Source organism: Leopardus geoffroyi, chromosome A1 (genome assembly GCF_018350155.1).
Source record: "Leopardus geoffroyi isolate Oge1 chromosome A1, O.geoffroyi_Oge1_pat1.0, whole genome shotgun sequence".
Lineage (NCBI taxonomy): Eukaryota > Metazoa > Chordata > Mammalia > Carnivora > Felidae > Leopardus > Leopardus geoffroyi.
The window spans coordinates 112,456,137-112,480,295 of NC_059326.1; the positions used below are offsets into that span (position 1 = coordinate 112,456,137).

General features: G+C 49.6%; 1 protein-coding gene across 1 annotated transcript in view; it reads left to right on the forward strand.

Moving 5' to 3' along the window:
• Window positions 1-2,149, forward strand: part of TGFBI (transforming growth factor beta induced) — a 32,869-nt gene extending 30,720 nt beyond the window's left edge. Inside the window, exons 16-17 of the mRNA XM_045489737.1 lie at window positions 1,053-1,077; window positions 1,500-2,149. Of these exons, the coding sequence (XP_045345693.1) occupies window positions 1,053-1,077; window positions 1,500-1,540 (66 nt within the window). The 3' untranslated portion in view covers window positions 1,541-2,149. The remainder of the gene's footprint in view (window positions 1-1,052; window positions 1,078-1,499) is intronic.
• The last annotated feature ends 22,010 nt before the right edge of the window (window positions 2,150-24,159 follow it).

A 24,159-nucleotide genomic window follows, 5' to 3' on the forward strand; every position in this document is an offset into this window, starting at 1 on the left:
GCCTCAGCACCCTTGGTGCCTCTGCTTGGGCCCCTGGTGGGGGAGGGCTCTCTGGGTCCCTGTCTTCCTTGGCTGCCCTCCCAGGGCTCCCGTGAAACTTCTCCTCACTCCCATTCAGGAATCCTTAGCACTGGCCTGTGTGGAGTTCAGAGAAAAGAACCCAGGCAGCCCCTGTACCTTTGTGGGCCAAAACCCAGGCCTATAAACCAAGGCCTCTGAGCCTCATTCTATGGGGAAGCCCATAGAATGCTGGTGAAAACAGATAAAGCTCTAGAATCCATCTATCCACCTAGGGCAACCCATCCTGAATCAGCCTTACAGTGTGGCCTCTAAGTCACCCTCTGGTTTCCATGATGTGGCCCGTCTTGGGTGATGCTGGGGCTCTTCAGGGTAGTGGTGAGGATTCTGGATACAGGGCAAGTGTGTGTGTGGAACCTCCCTTCCTTGCTCCAGCTTCCCTTTCCTCGCAGAACCTCTGTGATTCTTCCTGGGCTTCTGTTCCTGCTCCCCAGCTTGCCCAGGGCCTCCTAGAAGCCCCACTCAGGCTCCTTTGCTGCTTCGAGTGAGGTGGAGCCCCTTGGGAATACGGGCACCTTACAGAAGACAAGAGGGTGCGGCTGGAGGTGGTTCTTACCCCAGAGACCCAGGGCTGGAATATGTCCTCTGCTTTTGGACAGAGAGGTCTCCTCAGTGCCCCTTGAGAAGGGTTCTTGGCTCTGAGCTCCTACTCCTCAGGGCCACCCCCTGTGCCGTCCCAGCTGTCCAGGCTCTAGGCTTTGGTCTCTGTGGAAGTCAGGTTTTGTGGTCTCCCAGGAATATCCACCTCAGACTCTAGTTGGTTGGGGCTTACACTTCACTTGGGGCTGCTGAGACTGACTGAGGGGCTCCCTGGGGCCCAGCAGCTACACATTCCCATTCCTCTCCCTCACCCCTGGCATTTTTTGTGAGTAGTGTGGCAGGGGGCAAAACCATTGCTGTGAACACATGCAGGGACAGCTTTCACTGGAAAACTTGACGCTTTGTGCGTTTTGTTTGTTTATTTGTTTTTTCAGGCCGCCCGGACCTCTGTGAAACTAGGTAAGTCTGGCCTGGATTTGAAGTCCTTGTATACTAACTAGTTTGGGCCTTTCCCCCAAGCAGGCCCAAACGTGCCATCTGCTGTATATAGATAAGAACGTCATGGTGCAATAAAACCAGCCTGGCCTTTGGGGTCAGACGCAGAACACCCACTTCCCTTCTCCATAAGATGGAGGTAATAAGAGTACCAACATTTTAGGCTTGCTGCGAGTTTTTGGCTTTGGGAACCCAGCTGGAAGACGGAAAAAATCCCAATTCAGAACATTGTTGAGTGAGACAGCAAGGCTCACCAACCAAAAAGCACCCGGGATGTGCGGGAGAGAGTGGCGGAAGGGGCCGCCGGCCATGTGCTTGTGACTCTGACAGTGTCTTGACAGACAGGGGCAGTTCGCACGTCTCACCTTGAAACTTCTCTCTTCCAGCTCCTGTCTATCAGCGGCTATTAGAGAGGATGAAGCATTAGTGCGGAAGATGTAGGAAGAACACACTTCGGCAGCTCCCTGCCACTTTCTCTGAGTTTACCAAAGAGACTGAATGTTTTTGAAACCAAATATCACACACACTTCAGTGTATCTGGGCGGCACCATAATGAGATCTGAGCCCTGGGTGGGTGGAGGGAGGAGAGAAAGAGATGTCCTTTAAATTGTTTTCCCCCCACACGCGGCTGGTAACCTACTCCATGCAGAGACCTGGATGTCACTGCCTGAGAGTCGCTTCCAAAAAGGCCCTGTCCCAAACGTGGAATTTCCTGCCCATGCCAAGTGCTCTGGAAAAGGGAGCTGAGGTTTTGTGGAGCTCACAAAACAAGAATCACACGCTCCAGCATCCTGGGAGGGGGGAGTCCTGGCGTGGTCTGTGTAAAGCCCTTTAGCAACTGGAGAAATGGCATCATTATAAGCTATGAGCTGGAACTGCTCTGTCCAGCGCGTCTCGTGCCTACACGTGGTTTGGACACTTCTTTGTGGCCCTGTCCAGGTAGGAAAGAGAGGGCAGGTGGACCACGCAGAGCCCAGGATTTCCCAGGTGTGGCAGAGCCATCGTGTGTTGGTGAAAATAAAACCAAAGGAACATGTGCCTGTGTGGACGGGACCTGTGTGCTGGTCTGGGTATTCACGAAGGATAGGTTTCCGTTTCTCGCGGTTCGCGGGTCCTTCTTACCGGGGCTCCACCCACAAGCAGCTGCAGTAGCCCTGAAAGGAGCGCTGAGGGCTGTGGGCTGTGCTGAGTCTTTGCTGAACTTTTTTCCTTTTCAGTCTCCACAGGCCCTGGGGGGCTGAGTCCTCAGTCTTCGCTTTCCTCCCCAAGTGCCCATCTCCCTTGCAGCCTCGTGAGCCCCGCCTTCGGGTTGGACTTTTGAATGCTCAGCGTTCTACCCTGTGAAGAGCTTACAGGCACAGTCCCATTATACAGATGAGGAGACCAAGGTTCCGGAAAGGGAGAGCCACTGGCAACACAGAAAATAGCTGAGTTGGGACTGCCTCCCAAGCCTTCTGCCTCCCAGAGACGAGGCAGGGGAGCCGTTCAAGGTTTTCTAGACCCAGACCCCCTGTGCTGACCCACACACAAATCCCTGCCCCTGCTCCTTTTGTCTTCTCCATTTTGAAATATCCTCAGCACTGATAGGCTAGTGCAACCGGGGCATCACCACTCCCTGCCTATGTGGCCTTCACCTCTCAGGGCCTCTGTTTCGTCATCTGTACCAGGGGGATGACTGTATCATCTCTTTCCTGGGTCCATCATGAGGAAGAGATGAGACGATCCTGGTAAAATGCTTAGCACAGCATCAGGTATCCTTACTCCTGTCCTGGTGTCGGGGATTGCTCAGTATCAGTGCAGCTGAGAGCCCTTCTCTGGTTCTGTCTCGAAGGCAGCCCACTTACTCGGAGCAGGGGGTCAGTGCTGCCTCCCACACTCTGCCAGGGCTGTCTGGCTCCAGCAGGCGGAGCTCATTCCACTTCCAGGACCCTGAGACCCAAGGACGGTGTGTCCGTAGAGCCACTGCTGGCAATAGAGCCCCTGCCCCGCAGCCTGGGGAAAGACAGACGTTACCTCTCACACCTTAATGTCACTCATCCATCGCCCCAAGGCGCTTCTCAGTGGCTCCACAAATAGCTGTGTTAGGCTCTGTTTTCATGAAGCTTCCCTGCTCATGGGGAAGCGAATTGTGAATCTGCTAGTGGCACTACCCCCTGAGCTTCTGTGACAGATGACGGAGAATCTGAGGAAGTAGGGGTGGCGGAAGGGATGCCAGGGAGCTCCCGGAAGTGGGAGGAGTGAGAGCAGGTTCAGGAGCTAGCCTGGGGGCAAAGGGCTCTCGGGGAGAGGGTGCCCTGAAAGGTGACATTTAGCTCCTTCTGCGGGCTGGTGCTGTTCCCACAGCTCTGCCCTGCTAACCTGCACCCAGGGGCTGCCGGTGATGGCTAGCTCTCGCGGAACATGCTGCAGCTATACCTCACTTAAGCACCCGAAATGCACACCCCAGACCTTCCAAGAAAACACCAGAACCAAAGAAGTGGTTGGTGTAACTTTTAAAGATCCCTTAATTTAAAATAAAAATCAACACAAGTTCCTTAAAAACGCCCTGTGTCCCTGCGATCCCTGCCCTGCCTCCACCCCTGCCTCCCCAACTAGGGGCTCCATTCTTTCAGCTGCCTGTGTCCTCCTTGTGACTGAGCATCACACACAGCCTGGCCCTGCCTTCCCCTCCTGGGCAAAGAGGGTCAAGCTCCCTTTTTTGGGTCCTCAACACCCCGACCCCCGCCTGTGTTTTTCCTGGAGATCCTGGCTAAACATTTGGTGCTCCCATCTGGGAATGGATGCCCAGGGCTGGGGGAGCGGCCCCTGGATGTTTGGGGGGGGGGCGGTGGGCGACTGCTGGAGGGCGGTGTGTGCCTGCCCTGTGTCCCCTTCCAACAGAAGGCCAGAGGCAGCCCAAGCCTGGGCCGGTCCTGACCACTGAGCCCCAATGAGGAAAAGGAAGGAGAGGGAGAAGGGAAGGGCTCTGCTTGGCTCCCTTCTCTCTCTGCTTCAGCCACTGGGTGGCTGCCAGTGCCTCCGGGGTAGAGAGGACCACAGAGACCCTGAGCAGGGCCGTGCCTTTCCCACACAGGGCCGCCTGGCTCTGGGGCCAGAGGAGGGAACCCTGCACTGGGCTATGCACTAAATGCCTTATCTTTCCTAGTCTGTACAGTCTTATAAAATAAGTGTGTATGAGTAGTTTTCATTTTACTGCTGTGGAAATGGGAGCTTAAAGAGGACGTCTGCCAGATGGCAGACCAGGCAGAGGCTGGAACATAAACCTGGCCCACGTGGCTCCAGACCGCACCCTCTCAAGCACTTTGCCCTCTCGGCCCCACTCACACCGGGGTGTCTGGCCAAGTAGGACATGGTTCTGGGGGGCTGGAAAGGGTGTGACGCCCCCACCCCTTCTGAGAAGTCCCAGAAAGCCTGGTCTCTGTTTGCACAACTTAGACCGTAACTTGTTTCCGTGCTGCTGGTGGCCAGGAGGGGGTCAGCAACAGCTGCGGGTGCCCGGGGCCACAGGGATGTAAGGAAAGAAGAGAGGAAAGGGGTTTCGCATGCAGGGAAAATGCCTTTGTGCTTGAAGCCACATTCAGTGTCATGGTCTGAGAGGAGCTGCCCGGAATATTGTGCTCAGAAATCTTTCCAAAGCCAGGAGAGAAAGCCATGGAATGAGGGATGGGCCCAGTGCCCTTTCCAGACAAGTCAAATGAGGCCATCTCTGGCCATCCCAGGCTGGCGAGGACAGAAACGCATCCCCTCCGTGGGATCCTGTGGCCAAATGCCGGACTGAAGCAGTTTGGGGAAGTACACACACTCACAAATGCTCACACATTCGTATGCATGTGCTCTCACATGGTCACACGCATGCACACACTCATTCTCACATGGTCACACACCTGCACATACATGCACACACACACACACTCGCACACTAACTCCCCCTCCCCCCCACGCACACACACAAACACCCTTCCGCAGGCCTGAAAGGCCCCAGAGAGAGCCTGGGGTGCAGGTAACTGGCGGTGGCAAGGGGACTCTGGGAACTGGGAGAGGAAGGGGAGCAGCAGGGTCCCACTTTCCCTCCCCAGGAACCTCTGGCTGTGGCCTCAGGCCTGTTGGCGGCAGGCCGCACACGTCTGAAGCCTGATGATCAGTTAAGTATTTTTTCACGTGTGTATCTTCTTTGGAGAAATATCTATTCAAGTCTGTGCCCATTTTTGAGTTAGGTTGTTGGCTTTGTGAATGTTATAGAAGTTCTTTACATACTCTGGATATATTTTATTTCGTAAAATATATGATTTGCAAATATCTTCTCCCATTCTGTGGGTTGCCTTTTTACTCTGTTGATATTGCCCTTTGATGAATGGGAATTTTTCATTTTGATTAAGCCCAGTGTATCTGTTTTACTTTTTTGTTCCCTATGCTTTTGGTGTCATACCCAGGAAATCATTGCCAAATGCAATGTTGTGAAGTTTCGCCCTATGTTTCTTCTAAGAGTTTTATCGTTTTAGCTTTTATGTTTAGATCTCTGTCCCATTTTGAGTTGTGGTGTCAGGGTCTAACTTCATTTCATGCAGACCCCAGTTTTCTCAGTAACCTTTCTTGGCAAGACTGTCCCTTTCCTGTTGAATGGTCTTGGCACCACCTTTGCAAATCATTTGGCCATATCTGCAAGGTTTTATGTCTGGGATCTGTTTTCTATTGGCCTATATGTTGATTTTTATGTCAAAACCACACTGTTTTGATTACTGTAGCTTTGTAGTGAATTTTGAAGTCAAGAACGTGAGTTGTCTGACTTTGTTCTTTTTCAGGAGTATTTTGCCCAAGTCGAGTCCCCTGAGATCCCAAATGCATTTTAGGATGGATGTTTCTATTTCTGCAAAACAAAAACAAAAAAAAAAATGTCATTGGGATCTTGGTAGAGATTTCACTGAAAATGTAGATCACTTTGGGTAGTATTGACACATTTATAGGATTAAGTCTTCTGGCCCATGGACCCAGGATATCTTCCATTTATTTTTGTCTCCTTCAATTTCTTTCCATAATGTTTTACACTTTTCAGTGTGTAAATCCTTCACAGAACCTGGGTTAAATTCATACCTGGGTGTTTAATTTTTTGATGCTATTGGAAATGGCATTGTCTTCTTAATTTTCCAGTTTGTGTTTAAAGGATTGCTTTGGCTTCAGGGTGGAGGGAGGGAGTAGAAAGAAGCTGGGAAGCCAGTCAGGAGATTGTTACAGTCATGCGGTCAAGAGACGGCGCAGGACCAGGGTGGTGGCACTAGAAACGGGAGGACATGGAAGGATGAGATCTATTCGGGAGGTACAACAAATAGGACTTGGAACTGGGTTGGAGGAGTGGTGTGGAACAAGAGGAGAATTCAAAAGTGCTAATGTTTCCACCTTGAACATCCGGCTGAAAGGTGGTGCCAGTTTTTTCTAAAATGCAGAAGAATGAGGGAGAAGCTGTCGGGAGAAGAAAACTAATCGCTCTACTTTGGATGTTTGAAGCTGGGGAAGCCAGTTCAACATCCGGCTGGGGTGTCAAAGAGGTTTTTCCATATCCGAGCCTAGAGCTCAGGGAAGAGATCAGGACCGAGTTGCGGTATTTGGGAGTCATGACACTTAAGGGTTGTTCACAAACGGCGCCTGGGTGAGATCACACAGGTCAAGAAGATTGCCTTGGGTTTCTGCAGCATCCAGAGGCCTGGCCGAGGCAGAGAAAGCTGCAGAGGGACCCGAAAACTTGTGTGTGGAGCCCTGGATGCCAAGGGAGGAGAACCTTTCCAGAAGGATAGAGTGTCAGCTGTGTTAAGTTACTGGTATGCCCATGGGATTTGGCCACGTGAATGCCCTCAGTAGCCTTGGCAAGAACATGGTCAGGGGAGGCAAGAGGACCGCATCTGGAATGGGAGGGCACAAAGGTGAGACGGATACGTTTTGTGGTCTGAGTGTGTGAATAGATGCCCTTTTCAGGGAACGAGAGCCCCGGAGGGGGGGAAAAAAACCTGGACATTGTCTATTCGTTCAGCCTCCTCCTTCATGTCTGGCTCAGAAGCCCCTTCCGCCATCCCCCATGCATCCATTATCATAGCCTTCATTACTTATTTGGAGTAGTTTTCCACTTCCTTTCTGCCTCCCCCTCCTAAAGAGTGAGCTGCTCTCAGGTAGGGACTCTGTCCCAGCACCCGGCACGGGGCCCGGCTCGCGGTAAGTGCTCAGTAGGAACTACCCCAAAGCCTGGTTTCCAGACAGGCAATAGCTCCTTTCTTCAACAAGGTGGGCTCAGGCCCCTTTTCTTCTCTGAAAAGGAAGAGGAGTCTTCCCAGTTACGGGGGATGTCCTCTGGAGGCTGTTACGCATGTGGATGGGAGGAAGCATGAATCCAGGGCTCTCCTGAGGTCTCTCCCAGGAAAGCAGAGGGTGGCCTGCTCTGCTCTGCTCTGCTTCAGTCCACTTTGGCTAAGAGGGCTCCCCCTCACTCAGAGGGAACACCCGTGGGCCAGCAGGCCCCAGGTGGAGGAGGACGTCTGGTCCAGATGGCAGACATACGGCTGAGTAATCACACCATCGAGCAGGTGACTTCATCTTGAGTGGGTGACCTGACCCTCTAACCCCTCTGGGGAGGAAGTTTCATGCTTAGGTAGTTTTCACCGTGTGCAGGATCCTCTCCCTCCAGTTCTATTGAAGGAAGAAGGTCTGCGATTGGGAAGCAGCAGAGACAGAGGGGAAAGACTTTGGATTAAATATCCTCATTTGGGCGGAAATGAGTTTTTGAGGGAACAGATGGAAAAACCACTCTCTCCCCTGTCAGTTGGGGCCAGTACGTCCCTATGGCTTCCTGGCAACAGCCCATAAATAATTCGAGCTCAAGGAAGCCATCTGCATGCAGGGACCTTTCCCTGATGACAGCGCTCAGTTGGGCTCCCAGAGGTGGATGGAGAATGAGGCAAACAGACCTGGGGGTGGCGTCGCCACACTGTGGTCGGTCGAGGAGGGAAGTGACCCGAGGCTAGCGTGTGCGCGCGCGCGCACACACACACACACACACACACTCCTGTATCCTCAGTTCTTCCAGCACACAGGCACAGGAGCTCAGAACATCTCTGAGAGCAAAGCAAGAACAGACTCTGACCTGCCAGGATGCAGCCTCAAATCCCAGTTCTACTGTGACAGGAAACACCACCAATCAGGCCCCGTCGACTTCCAGCCTAGAGCAGGGCTTCCTCACCCTCCTTGAGCCCGGAGCTCCTGATGCAAGCTGGGACCCTCTCCCAGGGACACGGGCGCCTATACTCAGTTTGAATGACCGCTCGCCCTTGAGCCCCGCCCTAAGCACATTTCGTACTGGCTGGAATTCTCTAGCACTGCGAGCTTCTTGGCACCAAGTTCTCTGCCTCCCCAGCATCCCACTTGGACACACAATGTACACCAATAAAGATAGCATATATTTATAAAAGAAATATAAAATATTTATATAAAATATACACCAGTAAATATAAAATGTGGGCCATCCCACAGCAGCCCAGTTTCTGAGCCTGTGACAGTGCACACGGGCTGTCCGTCAGAGGCACATGGGTAGCCGGACAGCAGGGGACTTGAGAGAGGCGTCCCCAGTCCTGATGGGAAAAGGCCTTCTGGGGTTTCATGGTGTGGCCCACCCACCGGCGCAGATGGAAATGGTGAGAAGCCCCGCGGCTATCAGGAGTGTGAGAAGGCCTTTCCTCAGAACTCAAAACGTTTTTAACATGAGAGAATCCACCCCAATGGGAACACCTGTGCCCTTGAATGATGGGGAAGGACCACCATGTGGGGTTTATAGTTTATATCCTTGTGTCGACTCGACCACAAGGACACCCCATGCAGAAAGTCGGTCTGGGAAGGTGGTTCTCAATAGCCTACACCTTTTTTGGAAATCATGGAATTTATACCAGTAAGTGATTAAAAATAAAAGCCCTTCAGTCATCTTTCTAACCACCGTTTAGCTTGAGAAAAATCTTATTTGTGAACTTAGTTTTATTTCCTAATGCATCTATCATATTCGTGTTCATGTTTAAATTTGATTTGAATTTGATTTACTCTCAGACAACAATTCAGGGTCTCTCTTTTTAATGTTTATTTATTTATTTTTGAGAGAGACAGTGTGAGCATAAGTGGGGGGGTGGGGGAGGGGAGGGTGGGCAGAGAGAGAGGGAAACAGAATCCAAAGCAGATTCCAGGCTCTGAGCTGTCAGCACAGAGCCCGACGCGGGGCTCGAACCCACAAGCCATGAGATTATGATCTGAGCTGAGGTCGGATGGTTAACTGACTGAGCCACCCAGGCACCCCCAAAATTCAAGGTTTTGAGGAATAATGTCACCTCCAATCTTTTATCACCCTGCCAGAAATTCAACAGTTACTTAGCCCCTATTATGTTGTTTTGTCTTCTCAGAGATACTTTTGATTTTTATTCATATCGGCTGTGTCTCAGGACCATGTTTTCTCATCTTCGGTTCCTTTCATCTACCTAGCTGTGCTGGCACCTGTACCACACCCCATCAACTGGTGTTAATTTAACATCTTTTAACACCTTGGAGTCAGATTTCTTTGCTTTTGAAGGTAACTTGTTTTCTTTTTGTGAAATTAACACTTTCTCCTTGTAAAAGTTTCAGAAAATACAGAGAAGCGGGGAAAAAAAAAAGTAAAAATCATCTGTACCTCTATCAACGAGGGACAACCTTGGTCAAATTATTGAAGCAGGTTCTGCCAGATTTTGTTTCTGAGGCAAATGTGAGCATATGTAACAGCTCATAATCTCCCTTAATTGTGCTAAAATAAATTATTCACAAGTCTCAAAATAAAAACAAAACAGGTGTTGTGGTAGCCGGAATTTTGGAGGGGGCCTCCGTGACCTTGGCTCTCTAGTGTTACTCCTTTGTTGGCAAAAGGGAGATGATCCAGGTGGGTCCAATCTAATCACACAACTCTTGAAAAGCAGAGTTTTCGCCAGCTACGGGTAGGAGAGGACGTTAGGCAGATGTGTTTCAGGACGGCTGGAGGCAGAGTTGTTCTTTGAATTCAGAGATGGTCAAGTGGAGAACAAAACAGGCAGCCTTTAACAGTGAGCGTAGCTCCCACTGAGAGCTAGCAAGGAAATAGGGACTTAGAACCTACTACCCCAAAAAACTCGGCTTGACCTCCCACCTAAAGGAGTTTGGAAATGGATCTTACTCCAGAACTTCCAGGTAAGAGCCGCCCCCCGCCCCCCCCCGCCCCCCCACCGCCATACTGTCAGCCTAGGGGATGCTGAGCGGAGAACCCACTCAGAGCACTCATGGAACTGGGCAACGGTTAGTGTTGTTTTAAGCCACTACGTTTGTGGTAACTTCTTACACGGCAGTAGAAACTAATGTAGGTATTTAAACTAGTGAATGATTGGGGCGCCTGGGTGGCTCGGTCGGTTGAGCGTCTGACTTTGGCTCAGGTCACGATCTCACGGTCTGTGAGTTCGAGCCCCGCGTCGGGCTCTGGGCTGATGGCTCAGAGCCTGGAGCCTGCTTCTGATTCTGTGTCTCCCTCTCTCTCTGTCCCTCCCCCGTTCATGCTCTGTCTCTCTCTGTCTCAAAAATAAATAAAAACGTTAAAAAAAAAAGCAAATAAAAAAATAAACTAGTGAATGATTAAAAAGGAAAACACATTTATCTTTCTAACTGTATTTTCAATATTAGGAAAATCACTTTGGGGAATAATCTTGTGGATTTAGTTTCATTTCTTTCTACTCGGCATCTGCAGCGGCCTCTCGATTGGTCTGGTTCCAGGGAAAGCCTGTGTCAAGATGGGGTCTCTGGGGCTGGGATTCGGGGCCAGGCCGTGTGAGGCCCCACTGCGCACCCACTCCACGAAGCAGAGTGATTCCCTGCCCGTAAAGCTCTCCCAGATTCACAAGAGACTTGTTTTGAGCTGGGGTTGCTCCTAGGCACACCCCTGGTGGGCTAGCTCACCCCAGGGCATCCACACAGTGTATCTGACAAATTAGGAGCCTGTGAGCATTCAGTAGGGCCTCCTGGGAACAAGTCCCCACCTTTGCATTTTAACACATGGAAAAGCCTGCAAGTTGCTATCCTATAGCCGCTAAGGGTGGCCTTAGGACTGACCCGTGAGTGAGAAATTGAATCACAAAGACTCTGGGGCTCCACCAATCTCACCCTCTGGGGCCTATTGTAATAAACCAAGACCTCTCTTACTGAACGCCTAGCTTTGTGAAGCCTTATGCTCCCTATATTACACTCACCTTCTCTTTCATTATTGTTTTCGTTTACAGAGGGAGAAGCTGAGGGTCCAAGAGATTGTATAATGTACCCAAGGAGGCACCGTTAATGATTAAGTGGGGATTCTGATACCGCTCTGACTCTAGACTCTTGTCACCATTTACTCACTACCTTGGGTAGCCACGGGGAAGGACTGCCTCAGCAACAACCCAGAGCAGTGTTTTTTATCCTGCTGCATGTTAGAGTCTTGAGCAACCTTCTAAAAGCCCTAGGCCTGGACTTCAACAGATATTTGGACATGAATGGTTTTAAGGGAACCTGTGCCTCAATAGTTGAGAACCTCTCCTGGTGGTTTTAAGGTGAAGAACCGAGGTTCTCTGCCAGTGTTATGCAAAAGATCCTTACTAGGGCCCTCCTTACATATGCAGATTCCTGGGCCTCCCTGGGAGACTGGTTCAGCTGGGGTGGGGTAAAGACCAAGAATTAGCATATTTCGCCACCAGCCGTGTGTGCTAAATAGCCGTCCGTGCTATTTAAACTTGGTAAAAATGAAGATTCCAATTCATAAGTCTGAGAAGGAACCTCAGAGTCTGCATTTGAAACAAGTTTCCAGCTGACATGAATGGTACTGGTCCAGGGGCTACATTTGAAGTGGCCAATGTCCCAGCAGACTTAGAAGTACCCTAGACCAATGTTTCTCAAAGTGTAGTCTGGGGACCAGCAGCATGGTGAGCAAACTTAACAGAAAGGGAAACTGGGGGGCCCCACCTCAGCCTTACTGGATTAGAAATTCAGGGGGTGGAGTCAGCATTTTGGATAAACCTTCCAGGTAATTCTGATGTGCGGTACGTTTTGAGAACCACTGAGAAATCGGCCATATCTGGGATAGCAGCTCAGGGCTGGCAGAGAAGGGGTGTCTGTTCTCTTCGTTGTTTCTGCTTTGGGCTCCAAAGGCAAAGCTTTGTTTCCCCAGAAGGACAAGCCAGTGGAACAGGAAGCAGGCAAGGCTTCCAGCAGCCACCCTGGAACCAGCAAAAATTCCCTAGTTTCCTGACAAGGTCTGGGGCAGCCAGGTAGATATTGCGAGGCAAATAGGGAAAACTGAACATTCTTGAAGGATGCAGCCCAGTTAGGTCGAGTTTTTTCTCAGTGCATCAGTTTCTGGAGCCTAAATACCCTTTTCTGGAAAGCAGTGGGATTTCCCTGGCTTGAGGAAATAAAGCGAGCTCTTCTGTGAAAGGAGAGGGTGGGATTATTTCTCACTTTGAACATTGATTCAGTCTTTCTTTGAGTAAGTACATATTGAATGCCTGGTGTATACCAAGCCCTCTGCTAGGAAGCAGGGTGAGAAATGGCAGAAACATTTATTGTGTACCCCATCCCACCAACCCCCTGCCTACCCCAGAGGCAGGTGCCAGGATCCTCTCCCCTACAGGTCACCAGGTACCCTTTATAGGGACACATTCCTACATTCTGGGAACATCTAGCTTTTTCTTTTTCTTTTTTTTTTTTTTTTTCAACGTTTATTCATTTTTGGGACAGAGAGAGACAGAGCATGAACGGGGGAGGGGCAGAGAGAGGGAGACACAGAATCCGAAACAGGCTCCAGGCTCTGAGCCATCAGCCCAGAGCCCGACGCGGGGCTCAAACTCACGGACCGCGAGATCGTGACATGGCTGAAGTCGGACGCCTAACCGACTGCGCTACCCAGGCGCCCCAACATCTAGCTTTTAAACAGGTGCCTTAGGGGGCATTCTGATGGGTTCCCCCCCTTTTTTTTAAAGTAGAGCATGAAATAATAGGTATGCCTCTCTGAGCTGGAACCTTGCGTCCTGAAGAGAGAAGGGCTCAGGGCTGAAGGCAAAGGAGCAGGAAGTACAAGAGCCTGGGACCAATGGGGGCCCAGTGGCCTCTTCTGTCCAGGAGAACAAGTCCAGCCCTCCAGCTCCCTATTCCCTGAGCCGGGCAGTCACGTGAGACCCTCTTCAAAGTTCACCTGTTCTGCCTGGCCCCGCACAGAGGTTTTTTACATAGCAGGACACCACCTGTAGGTCTCTTGATAGCTAAGGGCCGAGAGCTCCTCACAGGAGAAGCTGTGTTTTAGGGATGCTGTGACAAGTCTGCAGCAGTGAGCCTCAAGGGCCAGCCAGCCGTGGAGGGCAGAGCAGAGGAGCACGCGGTCTCCACTTCACCCTCTGCCAAATAGATAAATACGTGGATGTTTGACCCTGCAGTGTGGTTCCCCCCCCTCCACCCCGCCATCCCTGCCCCAGCTGTTGGATTAAGGATCTGGGTGTCTCCAGCCATCCTCCCCAGATTCAGGTTCAGGGATCCCAGGGAGCTCCTGGCACATCTCTCTGCCCCTCTGGAACATCCAGCTTCTGTATCCTTCTAATAAGACCCCAACAGCTTTGAGCATTTCCTTGCTTTTTTCATAGACCATTAGCAGGTGACCCTGCCATGTGGAGGGTGAACTGGAGGGTGCTAAGACCAAGCAGGGAGCCCAGCTGGCTGCTGTCATGGAGTCTAGGTGAAAGGTGATGGAGTCAGGATGTTTGGGGACCAGGTTGCAGTGGCAATGATAAGTGATGGAATTAAAGATTTATTTTACAAAGTAAAATCATTAGGACTTGTTCATTAACGGCTTGAATGGGGGTGGGGGGGGGGGATGACGAAGACCAAAAGATAGCATCCAAGTGGGTAGTGCTGCCATTTCCTGATGGGAAGGAGCAAGGAACATGTTTGGGTGGGTAGAGGGAGGGAATCAAGAGTTTGGGTTAATCAAGTTTGAAATGTCAGAGATATATCAGGTAAGCAATTGGATATTAAAATGTGAAGGTCAAAAAAAACCTGGGCTTGAGATCTGCGTTTGGAAATCATCTGCAGCCTGGGAATTTAATGCCTGAGGGTTGAGTAAGGTTACAGAGGGAGGGAAGAGGGCTGGAGAGTCGCAGAAAAGATGGGAGAGCCATGGGGCCTTCAACCCTTGGGAGTCCAGAGAACAAGAGTCCGCAGAGGAGACCAGGAAAGACAGGCCAGGAAGGCAGGTGGGAAAAGGGGACAAATGGTGTCAGGAGGCTTAGAGCAGCAAGTGTGGCTGAAGTTGGTGGGACAGAATAAGGTTGGGAAAGGGAATTGACATTTGCACTTAGCCTGAGGGTACCTCAGCTGGAGAGAAAAGCTCTTAACCCAGTGAGAGGAGAAAAGAATTGAAGACTAAGAAAATGGAGACAGAGGTGCTTTGCCAAGAAGGGGCGAGGGGGAGGGGCGAGGAAGTGGGGGGTGTTGTCAGGAGAGGACATGGGTTAGAAGGAACCTCTTTGTTGGTGTGGTCTTAGTTTTGTTTTTGGAGGGTTGGACCATGCTAGGGCCAGTTTGTAGGACCATAGGAAGAACCCAGTAGAGGGGGAGAGGTCGGTGATATGGGAGGAGGTTAGGGGAATCTGGGTCGATTGTGATGGACCCATGCTCCTTTTTCTGCGCTGGGAAGGTTCCTCCCAGATGCTGGTGCTTGCTCGTGGGCTGGGGCTGCTTGCCGCTCGCTGCTCCCTGCTCCCAGTCCCCTTTCAGGATCTCGTGCCTATCCGGTAGGGAGCAGAGGGGGTGCGCCCGGGACCTCTGCCTCCCCGCCCCCCACTACAGTGTCGGAGGAAGGGGAGGTAAGCCCTTGGAGGCGGGGTGCAGAGGCAACAGGGCTGAGCCCGTGCAGCCAGAAGGCAGAACAGGGCGCCTGCAAAGACTCGGAAACAGGCAAAGACTTAGAAGTGTGGTTTGCACAATGCATGTAGCCTGTCCAGAGTCAAGGGGGCTGGATAGCAGGCAGGACCGCTGGTCGCCTGTCCCGGAAGGGCTGCAGTGTTGAGACCAGGGCTCAGAACTGTAGCCCAAGAGCACAATCATGTCAGGATCCCCTGCCCCACGCACAGTCTCAGCCTCCTGGGGCTTGTAGGGATTTTGGGGGGAACCAAAGGTCACCCCCACCCCAACTGGACCTCTCCACAGGGAATTTGGGCTGCGAGTATCTAACGCCCTCAAATGTGCCTTAACTTGATCTAACCTTGAAAGGGCTGGATGCCCTGGGTACAGCAGGGGTCAAAGATGCTGCCCTCCTCATGCAGTTTATATTCTAGAAAGACCCCTCACATTAAACAAAATCCCATAAAATGTCTAGGATTTGGGCAAGTGTTATGAGGAAACCAGTAAGGGGCGGGGGGGGGGGGGGCGGGTGTAGATAAAAGGAGAGATTGCCTTTTGATTGGGAGGGAGGCATGCGTAGGGACGGCCCATGTGAGCAAGACGCCAACAGGCTGCCACAGGAGGATTCTAGGACTTAAAAGAAAAATCTGGGGTAAGATAGGAGGGGGAGGTCTCAGCTGTGGTTGAGCCAGCAGGTCCTTGGGGAGCTTGGTATATGCAAACAAAATAGTCTGGAAGGGCAAAATAACAATAAATGGCAGTAATTGTTATTAAAGTTCCGGAGGCTCTCTAAAACTTGAAATGAAATCCATGATCCATACTACACAGTTTTGATCTTGCCCCTTGACTCTCTTGTCTGGCATTTACCGACCCCCCCCCCCTCCCCCGCCTCGCCCCGTTGCAGGTATCTGACTGGTCAGCCTGTCATACAGAACTAGTCTGACTCTGGGCCCAGAAGTGACCCTTTTCATAATCTCCTTCAGGCTATCAAAGCTACACCGATATATATTATCAACAGACAAGTAATGGGGCAAAATGAAGACTGAAAGAACATAATCTAAAATTCTCAAAAAGAAGGAATTAATACAGAGAATTTGAGGACAAAAGGGTCAGAAAGCACCCGCGGGTCTCGAACCCTAACGAGAGGGTTGGGAGGTTTAGTAACCACATGCGAAGTAACCGCTTGAGCTAAAGCCGACCCGAGTGCCTGGCTGCAATTTCAACCTCTCAACTGCAGTGGTGTGGAGTGACGTCTAGGGGCAGGGCTGCATTTCTCCACGCCCCCAGAGCTGCTGGCCTCGCCCAGTCCTGCCTGTTCTCCCCTTGTCGGGAGCTTGTCCCGTTCTCTTGGCCCTCCCCTTCCCGCAGAGCTGAGGGAGGGGATGAGAATCAGGAGGGAGGGGATGGGTTTGCAGATCAAGGGCTATGAGAAGCAGCCAGCACTTGGAGAAGTCCTCCCCAGCTAGAAACTTGTCAAGGTGTCCTTGAGCAGGCCCGGGGAGCCCAAGTCTCAGTAAAATCTCCCCCTACCGCCTGTGATCTTGCCTAGGGCTAAGAGACAAGTTCATTTCATCTCTATGCCAGGCCCTTGAGCTGGCCCCTAGTGACGGAGTTCGTGATGTGCAAATGCTTTTGGGATGGGGCGTGAGTGAACTAATGAAGGATTATCTGGCTTCTGGACCCCAAGGTTCAGCCCAGAATTGAGCTCGGAGGCTCAAAACTTGAAAGCCTCAGGGCACCTGGGTCGTTTGGTCCGTTGGGCAGCCAACTTCTGCTCAGGTCATGATCTCACGGTCTGTGAGTCTCGAGCCCCACGTCGGGCTCTGTGCTGACAGCTCAGAGCCTGGAGCCTGCTTCGGATTCTGTGTCTTCCTCTCTCTCTGCCCCTCCCCTGCTCGTACTCTGTCTCTCTCAAAAATGAATGAACAATAAAAAATTTAAAAAAAAAATTGAAAGCCTCATAGCTCATAAGAAAGTCCTCTCTCAAGGATAAAGTAGGGCTAAGTGTCCTTTTTCCCATCCCGTGGCTGGTCTCCACTTCTTTCCTATTGGAGGACTCAGGAGCTGGATAGAGACCTGACATATACAATTGTTAAAAAAGGGACTCAAACCTCAAGCATAATAACATACCCGTTTAGAGCGTACAGCACCATGAAAAGCTCCGGGTTAAGCTGTCTCATTTATACCCTAATTGGTAATGTTGCCCCATTTTGTAGACAAACAGACTCAGAGTTTAAGAAACTAAAACAGTAAGAAATGGAAAAGTGGCACAACTACTCAGTGACAGAACCACAGTGTGAACTCTAAGGAAAGGGGAAGAGTTATCTGTAAGGGTCTGTCTGCCGGTCTTACTTTAAAATGTTTCCAACATCTGGTAAGCTCCACCAGACAGATAAACCATTTTACTCTTTCCTATTTCCCTGTGCCTGGCACAGTGTGGGGGCCACAGTAGATAATCTATAAACACGAGTGAGTGAGCAACAGGAAGAGTTGGACAGCTTTGTTCTAGAAACTGGCCTAGAAACTCGAAGCTCAAATGTTTGATTAATTGGTTTTTTAAAAAAATGTTGTGTGGAACAAAAACCGCACGAGCAGTTAAAGCCAGTACAGGTAATAAAAGCCACCCTTAACCTAATTTTAGGTATTCATCCTGATCCTTCCCTATTTTTTTTTTTTTTTTTAATTATTAGACAGAAAAGTGTGTGCGTGACATGGTGAGGGAGGGAGGAGCAGAGACGAGGGAGAGACAGGATCTCAAGCAGGCTCCATGGGCCCACGGAGATCGTGACCTGAGCCAAAATGAAGGGTCGGATGCTTAACTGACTGATCCACCCAGGCACCCCAATTACAGCTTTTTTTTTTAGTGAGTTGGCTGTGCCTCCTTCCTAGTCGTCTTTCTATAAATTTACATAGGAAGGTAAAATTTAAATAAAAATAGCTTCATTTTGCTTATGTCTCTGTTTTGTTGGATAGGATGGGACTCCAGTGACCCGGCTTTGTGGGAAACTCAATTGTGACTGGGAAACGATCCCACAACAGTGTCTGGAGATCTCTCCTTATTTATAATAGCTCCCCCAGAGTGCCAGGACATGAACCACGATGTATTTTGCCATTCCCCTGGTAGGATTAGACACTGTTGCTTGAGGGTGAATTCTCAGCAGCGGACTTGCTGGGCAGCCATTTACACATTCAAAACTGTAATCACCAAATTGCCATCCAAAATTAGGGTATTAAGAATATCGCGTGGGATAGAGGCCTGGGAATTTGTGCCGACACAATGTGCCTCTTTCAGGCCAGGTGCATGGGATTCTGTCAGCTGTGAACTCAGTTCACCTGCCGCCAATCACGTCTCTGCAATCCAGCTGCTGGTCTGAGGTGGCTCAGGCTTTGGAGCCTGGGGTCTGGGTTGAGGAATAAGAACTGGGCAGCAGGAAGGGGAGGACTCAGCGGGTACGTTGCGGGTGCTCCCCCTGGTGGGCAGATGTCCCTTGACAGTAAGGAAATCCACCTGGAAAACCTAACCCCGTCCCGTCCACGCCTGCTCCGAACCCTCAGCGAAGGCCTCCCATTCTTACAACCCAGCCCAGACTCTGTTCACCGGGTGATCCGGTACCTGGCTCCTTTTCCGATGATACCTGGTGCCCCTCTCTTGTTGCCTTGTCGCGTCGCCGCCACACTGCCCTCTCTGGTTCCTCAAGCATGCCTTTTCTAGCTGCTGTGCTGTGTCTCAAAAAACCTCCCCGCCCTTCAGTCTCATTCTTGAACACTTACCTCCTCAGAGGGCCCTTCCATGAACACTGCCCAATGGGTGTTAGCACCCACCTTCGTCTTTGTCACGGCAGCTAGTGTTTTTCCTCCGTGAGCAAGTCCACACCTAGATCAGCTCAGACATGTCCAAGTGTGGAGGAGTGCAGTGTCCTGAGGACGGGGGTCGTATCTGTCGTAGCTGTGCTCCCTGGCTCCCAGTACCCGGCCTGGCCCTTGGGCGATGGCATGCTCTGGGCACTTGTTAGAAGAATGGCCGAGTGAATACATACATGACGCCATTACATGCAGGAGTAGAACTGACCTCGAGAGCTAGCAGGGGTCAAGCAGGACATACCTTCTGGGGTCTGGGCTCTTGTTGTCTCCATGGGATAAGAAGATGTTTTTTCCTGGGGTAGGTTTTTGTTAGAGGTATTGCCCTGGGGATGAGGCAGGGGGACAGAAGGCAGGGGACGTTTGCCTCAGTCACCCTCCCTCCCCACGGTCTGTAAGATTGACCGTATTATGTGCTCGCTGAACAAACTCAGGCCCGAAGAGGCAGACGAAGAGACACCCCTAGAGTCAGGCTCAATCCCTTCTTCTGGTCCAAAAGAACAGAGTCTGAAAGGAGGACATTCCCCCACTTGGGACATGGTGGCCTTTCTCAGTGGGGGAATCTATAGTGGCTGCGACAGGGTTGTGGACTTCCCCCAGACAGCACACCGTTAGAGATCATCTACGGTGCACCAGGCCTGTCAAAGATGATTAAGGGGTAAATTCGGCATTTAAAAGCTTTACGGTCTAGAGACCGTTGCTGTGGAAGATGTCAGGGGGCGTGTTGGGAGTGTGTAGAAGCAGAGCAGTCACGTATGGCCAGGTTGTGCATAACTCAAATCCGGGCTCTGCCCTGAGGAATGACCACAGTGTGAACAGTGCTGTCCGTAGTCAGGCCACGCACAACCTGAGCAAACATGTGGCTGCTGGTGAGGATGGGGTATGTCGCCTGGAATTAGGGCATCTGTCTGAGGAGTAAGAAGAGAAGAGAAGATAGACCTCAGGGGAGCACCAGTGTGTAGGGGTCTGTGGAAGGTGCAAAAGGCAGAGATAGAGGAGGAGAACCGGGTGTTGCAGAAGCCAGCAGAAGATGAACCCAGGCGGAGGTGCAGCTAGCAGTGCCCAAGGGTGTGCCTGGGGAAGCAGAGAGGGGCTCCCAAGTGGCAACAAGGAGTTGGTTGGTGACCTTGGCAGGAGTGGTGAGGATCACATTCCCCTTTTTATAGGGATGGATGGGATGTAGGGACAGAGGGAAGGTATTCAGCTCTTGCTGGAAATTGGCTGTGACAGAGAGGGAGCAAGTAGTGGCCTGGGTCTTCGGGACTGGGGAGAGCTTCATTTTTTAGCGGCCTTTAAGATGAGAACCTTGAGGGGCCCCTGGGTGGCTCAGTCGGTTAGGCGTCCAACTTTGGCTCAAGTCATGATCTCGAGGGGCCCCTGGGTGGCTCAGTCGGTTAGGCGTCCAACTTTGGCTCAAGTCATGATCTCGCCATCCCCGAGTTCGAGCCCTGTGTCAGGCTCTGTGCTGACAGCCCAGAGCCTGGAACCTGCTTTGGATTCTGTGTCTCCCTCTCTCCCTCTGCCCACCCCCCCCCCCGCCCTCATTCATGCTCTGTCTCTGTCTCTCTCAAAAATAAACATTAAGAAAAAAAAAAAAGATGAGAGCCTTGAACATGTCTGAATGCTGTAGGGAAGGCAGTAATAGTAGCCAAGGGAAGTTGAAAACTCACTAGAGAGTGTTTTCACCAGGATGACTCACACAGCAAGGCTTCATGGAGGGAGAGAGTTTAGCTCTATATTAAGCAAAGACTCCAGATGACAGCTAGTCAGAATTCCAGAAGGCTTCATGGAGGTGGTGTGCCTTAGTCCTGGGCATCAGGGGCCCCTTTTAGACCATACTCCAGGTGACTGGAATACTCAAGTCACCTCCAGAATGGCCCCGAGTGTCTCTTGGAGTCTTTGTGAACCTTTCCCTCCTCACATCCTCCCTAGAACAGTCCATTCCCAAGGGGAAGCCAACTCATTTTTTGAGGTTAGCGTTAGTCTGATTCCACACCAGGAAAATCCATTGCAAGGAAACAAACCGATATCCCTCATAAACATAGATGTGAAAATTCTAAATAAAATTTTAGCATATAGAAGCCAACAATCTACAAAAATGCAATGTATCATGACCACATAGGCTTTACCACAGAAATGGAAGGTTGGTTTAACATTTGAAAATCAGCATAGTTCACTATATTAATAAACTAAAGCCCAGAGAACACATCATAGCAATAGATGCAGAAAAGACATTTGAAAGTCCAACGTCCATTCCTGATTAATAAAACAAACAAACAAAACAAAACAAAACAAAACAACTCTCAGCACCCCAGGAACGGTGGGGAATTTCCTCAACTTGATAACTAGCACCTACAAGAGGAGCCCATCTAACAACCTGCATAAGTGGAAGAGACTAACAGACTTTCCCTACTAAGATCAAGTAGTTAACAGGGATGTCTGCTTTTAGCACTTGGATTTGACATTATACTGAGGGTTCTAATCAGTGCAGTAAGTCAAGAAAAAGTAATGAGTTACCCAAATCAGAAAGGCAGAAGTAAAACTGTTTTTAGGAGCCAATGACACAATCATCTATGTAGAAAATCTGACGGGATCAAAGAAAAGCTACCAGCACTGATGAACAAGTTTAGCAAGGTGGCAGGACACAAGATCGGCCTATGATTCTACTTCCTTTCACAGGAACAAACAACCGAAAATGAAATTTAAGATAATACTATTTACAATAGTACCAGAAGTTATAAAATCCTTAGGGATGAACATGGCAAATGATGTGCAAGACCCATGGACTAAAAACTAAACTTGGCTGAGACAAATTTTAAAAATCAAAATAAATGGAAAAAACATTTAGTTTGTTCATGGATCAGAAGACTCAGTATTGCTCTCACGTCTCACCACAGTGTTCTATAGATGTAATATACTCCCAATCGGAGTCCCATGTGGCTTTCTTTTAAATTAAAAATTGATGAGTTTATGTTGAAATTCGTATAAAAAGTAATAGACCTGTATTAGCCAAAACAACTTGGAAAAAGGGTACAATGGGAGGGCTCACCTTACCTGATTGGAAAAGTAAAAATCAGATGATGATAATGGCAGAGATGGACAAATAGATCAGTGGAACAGAACGGAGACTCCAAAAATAGACAACTGATTCTTAACCAATTTGCAAAGGCAATTCGGTGAAGAAGGCGTGGCCTTTTCCACTAATGGGGCTGAAATAATTGGTTATCCATATAAAAAATAAGTTTAAGCCATATTTCCCACCATATATAAAAAGAAATCATAACAATTTTTTTCTTAAAAAACTTACAGATCATAGACCTAAATGAGAAACCCAAAACCCATAAAGCTTCCAGGAGAACATCTTTTTGACCTTGAGCTAGGCAGAAATGTTTTAGATACAAGAGCAAAAAGCCTGATTGATAAAAGAAAAAAAAAATGATCATTTGAATTAACTTTGCTCTTGGAAAGATGCTGTTAAGAGAATAAACAGACAAGCCAAGGACTGAGAGGCGAATCTTTGCAAATCACAGACCTGAAAGACACAGAATAGAAAAGCTCTCAAACACTCCACGTCAAGAAAATAAACAGCTCATTTTTCAAAAAAGGGCCAAAGGTTTGAACAGACATGTCACCAGAGCAGATACAGGGATGACACAAAAGCACATGATAAGAAATTCTCAGCATCATTCTTGTTGAGGGAAATGCAAACTAAAGTCACAGTAGGATTATTCCACTACACATTTGTCAGAATGGCTAGACTGGGAGAGACCAGTCCAAGTGGCAGTCACAGCCTAGGGTGGGAAGAAGCTGGAATTTTCTTATGCACTGCCGGTATGAATGATGAGGCAAACCTGTGTAAGGCAAAGTTGGACAGTTTCTTAAAAAGTCAACATGCTCATAACATACCAGCTTCTTCCTTCCTAGGTGTTTCCTCAGGAGAAAGGAGAGCATGTGTAGAAACCAAATCTTGTACATCAGTATTCCTATCAGCTTTATTCATAATAGCCCCAAACAGGAAACAAATAGTCAAAAACTAGTCGATGGATCAACAGTCTGTGTCATATCTATGCAGTTGAATACTACCCGGAAATAAAGGGGAATGAAATATTGGTAGTTTCATCAACATGGATGAATCTCAAAAGAACCATGCTGAGGGCTGCCTGGTCAGTTAAGCATCTGACTCTTGATTTTGGCTCAGATCATGATGTCAGGATTTGTGGGTTCAAGCCCCACGTTGGGCTTGACATGCGCTGACGGCACGGAGCCTGCTTGGGATTCTCTGTGCCCTTCCCCCGCTCACTAGTTCTCAAAATTAATAAACTTAAAAAAAATAATGATGCTAAGATGGAGAAGCCAAATGAAAGGAGCACATATAATATGGATCATTTACCTAAAACTCTAAAACATGCCAATTAATCCCTTTTGACAGAAAGCTGAATAGTGGTTGCCCGGGGATGGTAGGGGTGGGGTGGGAGGTATGGCAGGGTGGAATTATACAGGGGGAGGGGTCTTTGGGGAACGTTAGATGTGTTCACAATCTGATTGCAGTGATGGTTTCATGGGCGTATACGTGTGTTCAACCTATTGCATACAGTTTATTGTGTGTTAATTGCACCTCGATAAAGCTGTTGAGTATAGAGGCTCCTAGTATGTTGATCTCCCTGTTACTCTGCTTTTTGTTCCACAAATGTCAGGAACAAGTTCCGTGATGGGCCATTAATAAGAGTTAAACATTAAGAAAAAGCAAATAGACTTCTCTGAGTATGTGTGAGCGTGCTGTTTGTGAGACACAAAAACAGAAGACATTTTTCTCACGTGCCCAAAGAACCAGAGGCTTCAAAAAGTCACCGTGTAATATAATTAACAGCAAGTATTTATTTACCAACCAACTTGACTCCCTCCTTGAGTCAGATTCTTGACAAATGCATACAATAATCCTTTTGACCCTCCCGATAAATTTAGAGTAGTGTGACAGTTTCGAAAATGAGTCTCAGAGGCATCACGTCAGCTTTGCAAAAGTGCACAGAGAAGGAGTGGCAGGGCCGGGATGTGAGGGGCCTGAGATGGCTGCACTTGTTCCCCTCCCCCCCCCCCCCCGCCCCTGCTCTGTGGACCCCTCCCTGCAGACAGCTGCCAGTTGGGCTGGTGTTGAAACAATAGGCCAACTCCGTCCAAGAGTCCAGTCCTCCAAGGTTAGCTATTGTGCATAGAGCTATATATAGCTGACTTTGGGGAAGAAAGAGAAAATAAGATTTA